Raw genomic sequence first — 11,411 nt, 5'->3', positions numbered from 1 at the left:
ACTTCAGAGAACACATGAATTATTTCAAAGATTTAAGGCAGTAACATATATGAGACTAGAGCAAAGACAGGTGTCAACATCTTGACAATAAAAATGAAACAATAAAATCAAAAAATCCTTGGTAAAATCTCTCATCAACATATCAAAACACACTTCAAATAAAAAGGAAGTGCCATCAAATTCAGGAGCTGACACTTTCAATAAACCAAAATTTAAGAAGCGTTTGCCAAGTCAAAAGTGACTCAGCTATTTTTACTGCTTCTTACCCTGGCTAAGAGGCAACCTACATCCATGGATTAAAGGCAGAAGACCAACAGAGATGGATTTCAGACATTTATGCAAGAGGCTTATAAAACCATGTCCAATGCAAGCATTACTATCTAATACACATTAAAAATCAATTCCTTCCTTCCCTAAGTGTTTCCTCTTCCCCCATTTACACTGGTGTAAACTGAGCATTCCTTTCCTTAGAAGCTTCTAAACTGTGTGCGACTGATCACAGCATCTGAACTGGCCGTGAAGTTGGTCATACAGCTCGATGCTCAACAGACCCAGTACCTGCGTTAGTTCATTTCAAGCTAGTTCAGGTACTTCTATGGTGCTGCATGTTTAAAAATCAAACCAGCATGCTTAAAATGTTTTAAACTAGCAAGATTTTCATGTTTAAAAGACAAAAAGCAAAGATGGATAGTTTTGATTTGCTGTCAAACCACAGCAGCCTTTGGCAGATGTGCTTTCAACATTTCTTGATAAGGGTTACACATTCTGAGCCCACTCTGAACAAGGAATTCTATCACTGAATTCTAGATGCAGGCACAGAGACAAAACACAGGACAGGGTTGTATACAAAACCACTCTCCTGCTCTTCTGTACCTTGGTTTTTCAAATTCTCTTCCTCAAGATTGGCACAGCAGCCTCTCAGTGGAGGCAAATCTTTTTTCCTCAGTGTCTTCATTCTCTGGATTGTGCACCCTGTCTGACAGGCAGCAAGAGACATCCAGGCCTTATTTCCATCTCCATCGAAGACAACGTACCTGAGATTTTGTTGCCAGATGATGTTGGGCCAGTTGTAGATACCACAGGAGAGGGTGCACACACAGCAGAAGGTGGAGTCTGTCCTTTAAGTGAGCTTGTTAGGGGCGTCTAAAAACACAAACCACTTCAGCTCAGTGCAGTCTGTCCATTAATAAAGGTCCTTCTGACCTTCGTTTGGCATTATAAAAGTCATGCAATGACTTAAGAACAAACTAGAAGAAGGTGGTTGAAGCACTTAGAAGTGCCCTTCAATCTTGGGCCCATTGTATTTTGACACTTAAATACAGGGACACTTAAATACAGGGTCAATAGTCAGCTTTTTCAACAAGTCTCTTGCAGAGGCCAGTAAGCCTCCGTGAGCAACAGCTCAATGATTCCATGGGGCAAAGACTGCTGTCTGTTTTTTTTGAAGTGTGGACATAAAACCTAGCAGCTTGTTGACCAATAAGAAATGTTTTCAGTAGAATAACAGGATAGATAAACTACTTTATCAGTCAATTGCCTAGCACTGGGGTTTTTTGGTGAAATTTAGGAATATCTACTTAATACAGTTCCCTTTGGTGTCAATTCCAACCCTTACTGCTGCAAAGCTGTGGCCATTAGAAATCTGCAAGTCTTCAAAAGAGAGAAAATGCACGACATAACAAAGATATGCCTGGCATCACACTGTCGAGGTCACAGATAAATAGATGGTTTGCCAAGAATGCAGGGTAAGCCATGAAAAGATATCTTTAAATGACCTGTTTACCAACAATTAAACCCCAAACTGTGCTGAGCATGCCCAGATACAGTATTCCACAGGGAAGGGTTCTAGATCAAGATACCTGTTTGGCTTGATTTGTAGCAACAGTTGCCAAAACTTGGTGGACTGCCTGGGCTGCAGAGTGAGGTACAGATGACCTTAAAAAGGAAAATTAAAACATTAAATGAATGACTAGTCTAAAGGAAGACTTCCTCACCTCTCAAAAAGCACAGTTTCCAGAACTCTTGAACAACCACTGCTATTAAAGATTACACACACAACTCCAAATGAACAAATCTGATTAGGGAATAAACCTCTTAAATGAATCAGCCACATTTAACAAAGGAAGTCTGCAAATGTGTTTAAAGCTCTAGACTTAAGCGATCAAGCCTTTTTCACACACTCTTGTCTCTGAAGAGAGTCAGGCCTTTCTATTTTACAAGGAGTTGTGAAAAATCAGCAGGTAAGGGGATTACAATTTTATGCCTAGTGGATAACAAATTTAAGAAGCTTCCTTGATCGTGTGCAGCCCAGACAAGGACAGGCAACTCTCAGAAACGCTGACCAAGGAGACAAAGCTGGGGAGGGGGGGGAGAGCACTTCATGTCTCTGAAATGTAGTATAAACATTAATGAAGCCATGGCAAGAACTGCGATAAAATTAACCTCTATTCCACATTATAGGTTTGGGAATTTTGACCATGAAATAAATTATACATCAGATGCCACAGACAATTGCTGTAGAAAGGTGGCTACTCCTGGGGTGAAGCATCCTGCGTACATGCTGTGGGCCATTAACACACCAAGTCACTGTAACTTGGGAACAGCCATCCAAGCTTTCGGAAGCTTAAATTCAACACTAATTATATTCTCTTGGTGGCAAAGGCCAGCTTCCTCTTATCCTAGCAGGCTCTTTCCATCTTGACTCAGACCAGGCGTTCCCTAAGGCAACAAGCAATCTCTGTACTATAGAAAGGGCCGAGGCTGCAAATCCCAGACAGCAAGTGAATCTGGGCACCAAAAGTTATATATCTCCTAAAGCATGAGGACTCCCAAACGGCATTTACTATTTGGTCAGCTACAGGCCAATTCACAGAAATTTCCTACTGTATTCCAAAGGAAGGGGACACATGCATGAAACAGTAATTTTGCATAGCCGTTTGGTCTTGGATAGGGTTTTGTGCTTAAACAGCTTTGCATTACTAGCAAATTCATCCTTCCAGAAATGAATGCTCTCTCTCTACGTTGCATGGCCTGGATTTGCCCTCTGCCCAGAGCAAAAGTAAAGCAAACAAGGAAAACTTCAGATTAGCACTGGAAAGAGTCCACACTGGGAAGGTACACCTGTAAATTTCAAGTTCATACAAACCCTGAACAAAGAAGAAAACATTGGAAGGTCTGTGAAATGCATGACAGGATGGGACCTTTTCCCCTGAAAAGTCTCAAGATCACTTGACGCAGAGCTTCTCTGACAAGGCTATGAAATGCCAGGTTTGACTTCAGTTATGGAAAGAGGGGTTTTTTTGCACTGAAAACTATATATAAAGTAACTGGACTGGGACCACCAACACACCTAGCCACAGGCCACTGAACAACTGAAACACCGATAACAACTGAAAAATCATTACTGCTTAACAACCTGAAGAGTGTGCTGTGGTGGCAAAACAGAGCCAGGATGTCTGAAGTAGCAAAAACTGATGAATTAACTTTTCTGGGTGAATGCGCTTTATTTTAGTGCTGAATCTGACCGGCAGGCACAGTTCATTTGGGTAGAATTTTTAGAGAGTACATTTTTATGAGGTCAGCTATAAAATAAGACTGTAAAAAGCCTTCAAGATATCAAGCTAGCTGGTGCTCTATAAATTAGAGAGATAATCAATACTTCCACTCTAAAACTACTTGAAAGTAAGACAGGTCTTTAACTACAGTTCAAGTGAAAACCAATCTCAGATACCTATCGCTCGCTCATGTCCCTGCCTGTGTACAGCCTTTACTTTTTCCATCATAGTTTTGATGAGAAGGATGGTGGAGAACTCTTCCTGGTCATAGCACTGCTTTTAGCAAAATTTCCCAAGCAGAGCTGTTTGCAAATTTTACTTTCAAAAGATGTAAGCATTGCCCTTTCCCGTCTCAGAAAAAAATAAAAAGTTCCCAAACTGTTTCTCAATTAAAACGCAGAAGAAACCATGAAGTAAATTTCAAGGTCAGCAGCTGGGTACCACAACTGTAAGACTCTGTTCCCTTTTTGAAAAGCTGCATCAGAGGAATTTCACCGTTTTTCTTTGACAGTGAACAGTATACACACATGTATGAAAACCGTAAGTCATGCAACAACAGAAATTGTTCCAGGAGCTGCACGTATCACCCACAGTTATTTGGATAAAGCATTTGCAACTCTGTGTGGACTTATAATCAGATGTATGTGGTGAGTTTATCCTGCCTTATGCAGTGAGCATAACTTTGCTCAGACTTTTCAGTAGTACCCTTGCCTCCCCAGCCCAGAAAGTGCAATGCATTATCTTGGTCTTAGGCAATAGTAGGAACTTCAAGCAAAGACAGTTTCAAGGTCGTTACGATGACGGGAAAAAGGACTAGTTCTGCAGCTGGTGACAGAATCTGGTGATAAGACAGAAATCTCTGGAATGAGCTGAGCTGGTTGTTCTCTGTAGGAGGCAGAGAAGTAGGAAAGCCAAGTGTTACAGCTAACCCATGAGAAATCTTAACAAATTTAAGGTTAAATACCAAAAGACAACGTTCATAATTTACTCATGAGGAAGACAGCCTTGCAGCTCTATTTTTCCAAAGTGATGAGTGCCTATTGACACCCAACCCTTCAATCAAAATTCTGATGTCAAAAAATTTGAGACAAGTTTCCAGAAAAGCCAGAGCACAGTTCTCCTTCCCTCAGGGGGTGAATCTGGGAACAGACAGAAGAGGTATAACTCCAGAGAAGGTTTTCTCTGTAGTAGATGACAAAGTAGAAGGAACAACATCTGGACAGCTTAAGGCCACAGACCACACTCAGCGACAGAGGTGTGGCACTTCCTTCACAAAAAGAGGCAGAACAGAGGTAGTGATTGGAGAGATACCAGATTCAAAGTACGTATTAGTAGCGAAGCCACTGGATCCCCAAAGAAGAGGATGCAGTAAAATGCATTTCACAGACTAATGGAGAAGGAGGTTAATACTGGTCTCGTCATTTGTTCAGGACAAGCCATTAGCAAATCCTTGAATGACCTGGAAAGAAATATTTCTTCCTTTCATTTCACAAACCCAAGGCTCTTCTCTAAACGCATCCACCTTAGGCCTTACATAGTCAGACTATGTGAAATACTACTACTGCTACCCACCGGCAGATGTGCTCTATTGCAGGTGCTATCAAAGGCTACCAGAAAGAAGGGAAGCACCCACTCACCCTATTACGGTGGAGACAGCTGGAGTCAATGCACTAGTCTTGAGTTCTCGCACATTTACCACTTGAGGAACATTCTTCAGAGTTGATTCAGTCAAAGAGGTGCTTACAGCTTAAGGAAAAGAAAAAAAAAAAAGTCAGGATGATCTCCATATTAAGCATTTCATTCAATATGTTGCCCATGAGTAACTCCAGAAGAAATCCATGCAAGTTTCTAGAAGATATGTGGTTTATCTGGCCCAAAATGTTTGGTATCTCAGCCTTCAATAAGGTCATCAAGGAAGTGGGCAGCTTTCTAGAGCGGGTACATTCTTCCCCATTAGCTGACCAAATCCAATGACTCTTACAAACATTCCGTTACCTACATTGTAACACCTTAGGTAAACAGAAATGATCTGCCTAGTTACACCCCAGCCTCTGCCAGAAGTCATGTCAGTAGTCCACTTTCTGCACTTATGCTCTCCTTGGGCAAGGAAAATTAACTAATCCAATTCCTCCACCAGTAAATGAATTTTGTTTCCTTTCTGCATTGACTCTGCAATAGTGGGGAAGCACCGAGAAACATCGAAAACCAAACAAGAAAAGCTTAAATTGGGGAACCTTTCTCCTGTCACCTCAAAACCTTACATGCAGATCCAAGGCTTAACTCAACAGTTCACCTTTAACTTTTCAATATTAAAATTGTTGTACAATTCAGATCTTTAATTGCATAGCTAACAATGAAGAGTTATTAATACAAGCATGTGACATCTTTTCTCTGCTCTCCAACAGTTTCTTGCACACAGATCAATTGCCATGCCAGGACCTCCTAAGAGTCATCAATACTCCTGCCACTGCACAGATGGAAAGAGGTACAAAGAAACCTGAGGTGGGAGTTTCTCAGGCATTTTGTACTAGTAGCTTACAGGAAGAAGGAAGACAAAAAAACACTGGATAGCTCAGAGGTGCAACAAATACAGATCTGCGTCACATTTTGTTTGATGATCTTCTTTGAGAGCGTTAAATTCCTGTGAAAGCCACATTCGACTGCTCAGAGGTCACTTAGGCTATTAGCCATCCTCATACCTGGGGCCTGGTTAGCCATCTGCCTCCGCAGAGCTGCAGCAGCAGCTGCTTGTGGTGCTGGAACAGTGACAGTGGGAGCAGGGGCCCCATGTTTCACAGTCTTTGTTGCAAGCATTGTACTGTCTGCCCCTTGTGGTATGATTCTGTTTGAAGACGTAGGCACTAAAAAACAAACGAGCAAGAGTATTACAGTTCACTGTATCTCTACAAATCAGGGAGACTTGAAAGCCTTTGCTGAACTACAGTTCCTCTAAGTACGCAGCTTCCTTCTGACAAGACTGACACGCAGGCCTTTTAAACAATCAATACAGCCTGTCCCTGGCAGTTTCTGTATACCCCAATGAATTTAGCAAGTAAATCTCAATAGCTGTCATTTCAATGCATTAGATGACTTTCACTTTGCTGTTACAGACACTTCTGCTGACACTTGATTTTTCTCTCTGGCTACAGAGATTAAATAAAAAACCTCTCTTGCACAATGAAAGCCGAGTGTATGCAAATAATAGTTCTTACAGTGACTCACTGGGCTCAGACTCCTACCCTTGGCCACACCAACCAAATGCAGTAGTGCTTCAGTTTCCTGGTCTTTGGGCACTATTTTAAGAAATCATGGTATACACTTAAGGTGAAATACTAGAGGAAGAAAATGCTACCTATGGTCAGTACTATCTGAAAGAAACAGGCTGTCAGAAAAACACAGTCAATGAGTCAAGATGTTTTAGCACTTTTAGCTCAAGTTCCTGGGGCTATAACGTCACTCTGCTAACCGCTTCTGGAAACTTGGCCATGTAGAACTGCATACTGCAATCTCATTTCTCCAAGACCTGAAGCACTGGCAATGGATGCAGTGGTTAAAGATACCAGCAAGAACACATGCAGAGTAGGAGAGACACCGCAAAAACAACTCACGCAAAGTACCCAGGGAGAGGTGCTGTTTCCCAAAGGACGGCGACTGAGCCATCAAACCAGGCTGGATAGAGGGCGTACGGACGACAGGAGCATGACGAGGGACTTGGACTGGAGCAGCCTCTTCTTCCTGGTCCACCACCTGCGAATCGTCATTCTCCAGCGACTGGGAAACTGAGGATGTTGAACTGACTTCATCCAAATCTTCGTAATATCTTGTCGACAAGAAGGCAGATCGGGACAAATTTGCTGCAATATCAGAAACAAAATCACATGTGTGTATTAAGTTAAGGGAACCATCCAGCCTAACAGCCAAGACAGAGTCACCTTATTTTGGGATGCTCTTCAACTGGCTTCTTTTAATCCTGCATTAATAGGATTTGACTTCTTAACTGCCAGGAAAAGCAGCCTCCAAGAAGACAGTAACTGAAGGAAATTCTTACTGAGAGCAGAAGGGGCAAGAGGAAATGAGAAGTAGGGGCTGAAGAGTGAGAAGCCAAAAGCTAACTTGAGGACTGATTCCCACAGCAGGTAGGTCACCTGCCTGGAAAGCATTTTGGAATTCTACAGTAACTAAAGGTTTACCTGGAGCTGTAGACCTAATTGGTGGAGTTTTCCTCTTGGCTAGGAAATTCCTCAACTGTGCCTGTTTCACAGGGGATAATTTAGCTGGAAAACCAAAGATCCTCATTAGTCTATAATCAAACTGCAAGTCAACCAAAGTAATTCACATTTATAGTGTGAATGTCAAGAAGAAAGAATAAATTACCAGGTACTTTAGGCAGAGGTTTGGCATGTGATTCCAAGGTAGTTTTCATCAAGGCATTGCGCAGGCTTTCAAGGTCACTGTCAAAACTGGGACAAGGCAGAGCAATGAAAACCCATGATCAGCAGAAAGAAACCAACCAAATCAGGAACAAAAAGGGGCCAAAGAAGCCACTAGAACCCTTGGCTCATCTGGAAGAGCAACCAGCTCCTCTAGATACTGTGCTATTTTACATGCATCTTGAATTATTTTGGAAGCTCTAAAAGCCATTCACTTCTTCCCCTAAATTCAGACAATCAGCAGCACCTCAGTCTAGAGGCTCTATTATCCTGTTTACTATAAAAACCGTAACTTTTAGGGGAAGGTTCTGATAAGCATCAGTGTGTCACAGAATATAATCAATGAGCTTTTGTATCACCTGGACATAGTTCAGTATCATTTTTAGGACATCCTATCTTCCCACACCACATCCAGAAAACATCATTCTTTGGAAGATGCACCCTTCCACATTGCTGGGGGCCAAGAGAGTAGGAGTGTCAACACCACTCAGGAATGCATGTTTCACATACCTTTGAGCACTGCTAAGAGAAGATGTATCACTGGGAACACTCCACTGAGATGTCTGATTATACAGTCGGAGCTGCTGCAGGCTGTTCACAAGCTGATTTAGTCTCTTCCTCTGCTGATTGATTATTTCCCGGTTATTAGCCAGGGTGTTAAACAAAGTCTCTCGCTCAGGAACTATGAGACGCCTTAAGACATCAGATCAAGAGACAGGGATAAGGACCATATCTGGCCACAAGCAGGCATGCATACACAAAGTAGATTAGTGCTTCTAGCTCCTTAAACTCCATGAGGTCATGGTTTGGTTTGAACACCAAAGCAGTTTCGTTCATCTCAAATGCATATTTCTCCTTTGGATATGATGCAAGTTTATTCATTTAGCTCATTTACTTCAAGATGGTATTTAAAAGAAGGATAGATGAGGTGCTTAGGGACATGGTTTAGTGGTGGGATGGCAGGGTTAGGTTAAAGGTTGGACTCGATGATCTTAAAGGTCTTTTCCAACCAAAGCAATTCTATGATTCTATGGTTTATTTATTAGAAAGGTTTCATTAGCTACCACCAATGGATGCATTTGGCTTCTACAAAGCTTATTTTACAGGGTTTTTTTTCTATAATCATTATTTAGACAGCACACAGAGATGCAGCAAGCTTGTAACATGTATGAAGCCAAATAGTCTGAACCTATAGGTCCCATTAGGTGTCTTAGTGAAGCTTTATTCCTAGACCCCATTGAAAAAGATCATACTGTTAAATGGAAAAAGGCTTTTGTCTGTTGATTAGAGACTATTGTCCAACTCACTGACATGTTCCTTACAGTTGTTCTGTATTCCAATTTCCATTACTTACTTCTGTTTTCTCTTCTGTTCCAGGTGCCGATCCCACTCCAAATCCAAAACATCATTCACATCCTGAACAGCAAACTTCACATACTGGTGCAAGCGTCGAATTTCCTATCACGCAAAATAAAGCCAGCTTTTAGTGCTCTGCAGAAATCTCAGTTTCAGTTGAAGAAGCTGAAGACCCTTTGGGCTCATTCAGTCCAAGCCATGCAGCACTTTCCCATATTTCTGCCTGGAAAGTTTTATTGGCACAACAGAATCCAACATAGTGAAAAATCTACTTATCAACCAATGGGATACCCACAAGGCTTGGCTTAGATGTTTTATCCCAGCTCTCAACTAGAAATAATACTCTCCATAATGTTTGCAAAACATTGCCAGGTCTTTACAGAAAGGGTTTTACAAACATCAGGCATTATACAAAACAAACCTTATTTCAAATCTCATTTCCAGAACATGAGTCATTTGCTCCCATTTTACAATGTTGAAACTTCTAACAATTATAGGTGATCAAAGTTTTGCAGGCTATCCACATGGCTCTAGGATACCAGCGTTCACAGGCTATGATTCATGAAAGCATTCACAAATGCTCACAACTCCCACGTTAAGGCAAGGAATTAGCTTGATTTTTATAGGTAGGAAAAAAAAAAAAAAAAAAAAAAAAGCACAGAGAGCAAAAAGTGACTTATCCACAACCACACAGTTGCACAACTAAGCCAGAGACCTCTGGCTACAAGCCCCGCTCCCTAAACAAAACCAGTGTTCAGTCTCATAACTGTCATCCCTCCAGCCTGTCATGGCATACATATCTTGAACTCCAATCTCATAAAATGGAAATGGAAACTGTGGTTGGTTTCAGCACATCTCAGCAGAATGCTTACCTAAATACAGTGATGAAGCAGCCAAGTAACACAGCTTGGGAAAAATTCCACTGCAACTATTTTCAAGATACAACATGAAATTCTAAGGTGACATACCTAATGTGAAACCAAACCCAGTCCTACTGTGCGTTTAGTGTTACACACTACCAAGCACAGCTTTCCTCTCTCCAGCAACTATGAGCATTAAACAGCAGTAAGTCTGTGGACAGCAAACCTATATGGCTGGATGTCAGAAAAGCCTCAGGATCTTTAAAACTTCATTGGAAACGAATACACAAAGTTGACTAAGTGAGCTTTTCTCACACAAGAGAATGGTATGATGTAGACGGAACAAAATTGAGAGTCAGACTAGAGCTGTCTTTCTCATAAACTTTCAGAAAGTTGACCTGAAAGCTCTCTCCTTACATTCCAATCCACTTCCACATCTCTCCCACTCTGTTATTCTTTCCTCACGATCATCTCTCTAGATCAGTGAAACAAGCATTTCAAGATGCTATATCATCTCTCTGAAGTCACAAGCATAAGCTTGAAATGTCACAGGGACATACTGGACATCAACACAGGCATACAATTAAGACTGTGAATCATTCTACAGAATTCAGGTGAAGATTAGTGATCAAACCTAAAAAAAATTACTTCATGTCAACTGGTTTCCAGTAACTGCCTGTGTGCATGCTCTTGATACCTACTGTAACAAAGATGACATTCAATTATGTCTTCAGCCTGCTAGATAAACTTCTTGAGGGGAACTTACCGGTGTATAAAAGACCAAGTATCATTTGTAGGGCACATTCACTCTATTTTGCTTAGGGTTAAGTAGCCCTCTCATCACCAGAGCTGTAACAAAAAGAGTGCTTCACCCCTAGTTTCTTTCATGTCTTTGAAAGCCTCTTTATGTACTGCTGGTTATTTTCCTTTGTACCTCAGCTTTTAGAATATCATTTAGCTTTATGCTCCACCATCCATGAAATTAACCACACAATTCTGTAAGTCATAATAGATCATCAAATCGTTCCAGAAGGCACTTGCTGAAGATAAAAATAATTCCAAGAATTCTTCTACAAAGTGTTGAAAAAAAAAAATTCTTTTAACTGAAATCCCTGAGCAAACACTACAGGCTAAGAAGGAACAGGATGTCAAGAGACATTCTAAGCGTAGACTAGACTTGGATCTCAGGTGAACTACTTCCCTTCAGCAGG

The 11,411-nt window shown here is 41.3% G+C and overlaps 1 protein-coding gene across 1 annotated transcript in view; it reads right to left on the bottom strand.

Moving 5' to 3' along the window:
• NUP214 (nucleoporin 214) overlaps nt 1–11,411 on the bottom strand; it is a 44,792-nt gene that overhangs the window by 19,866 nt on the left and 13,515 nt on the right. Inside the window, exons 17-25 of the mRNA XM_035898240.1 lie at nt 9,339–9,442; nt 8,495–8,677; nt 7,929–8,014; nt 7,745–7,828; nt 7,163–7,408; nt 6,254–6,415; nt 5,192–5,300; nt 1,860–1,935; nt 1,035–1,143 (exon numbers count right to left, since the gene is read on the bottom strand). Of these exons, the coding sequence (XP_035754133.1) occupies nt 1,035–1,143; nt 1,860–1,935; nt 5,192–5,300; nt 6,254–6,415; nt 7,163–7,408; nt 7,745–7,828; nt 7,929–8,014; nt 8,495–8,677; nt 9,339–9,442 (1,159 nt within the window). The remainder of the gene's footprint in view (nt 1–1,034; nt 1,144–1,859; nt 1,936–5,191; nt 5,301–6,253; nt 6,416–7,162; nt 7,409–7,744; nt 7,829–7,928; nt 8,015–8,494; nt 8,678–9,338; nt 9,443–11,411) is intronic.

The sequence above is a fragment of the Egretta garzetta genome, unplaced genomic scaffold, assembly GCF_000687185.1.
Source record: "Egretta garzetta isolate BGI_Z169 unplaced genomic scaffold, ASM68718v1 scaffold497, whole genome shotgun sequence".
In the NCBI taxonomy this organism is placed as follows: Eukaryota; Metazoa; Chordata; class Aves; order Pelecaniformes; family Ardeidae; genus Egretta; species Egretta garzetta.
The sequence above is the reverse complement of the archived record's forward strand: the minus strand, read 5'-3'. Positions and strand labels throughout refer to the sequence as shown.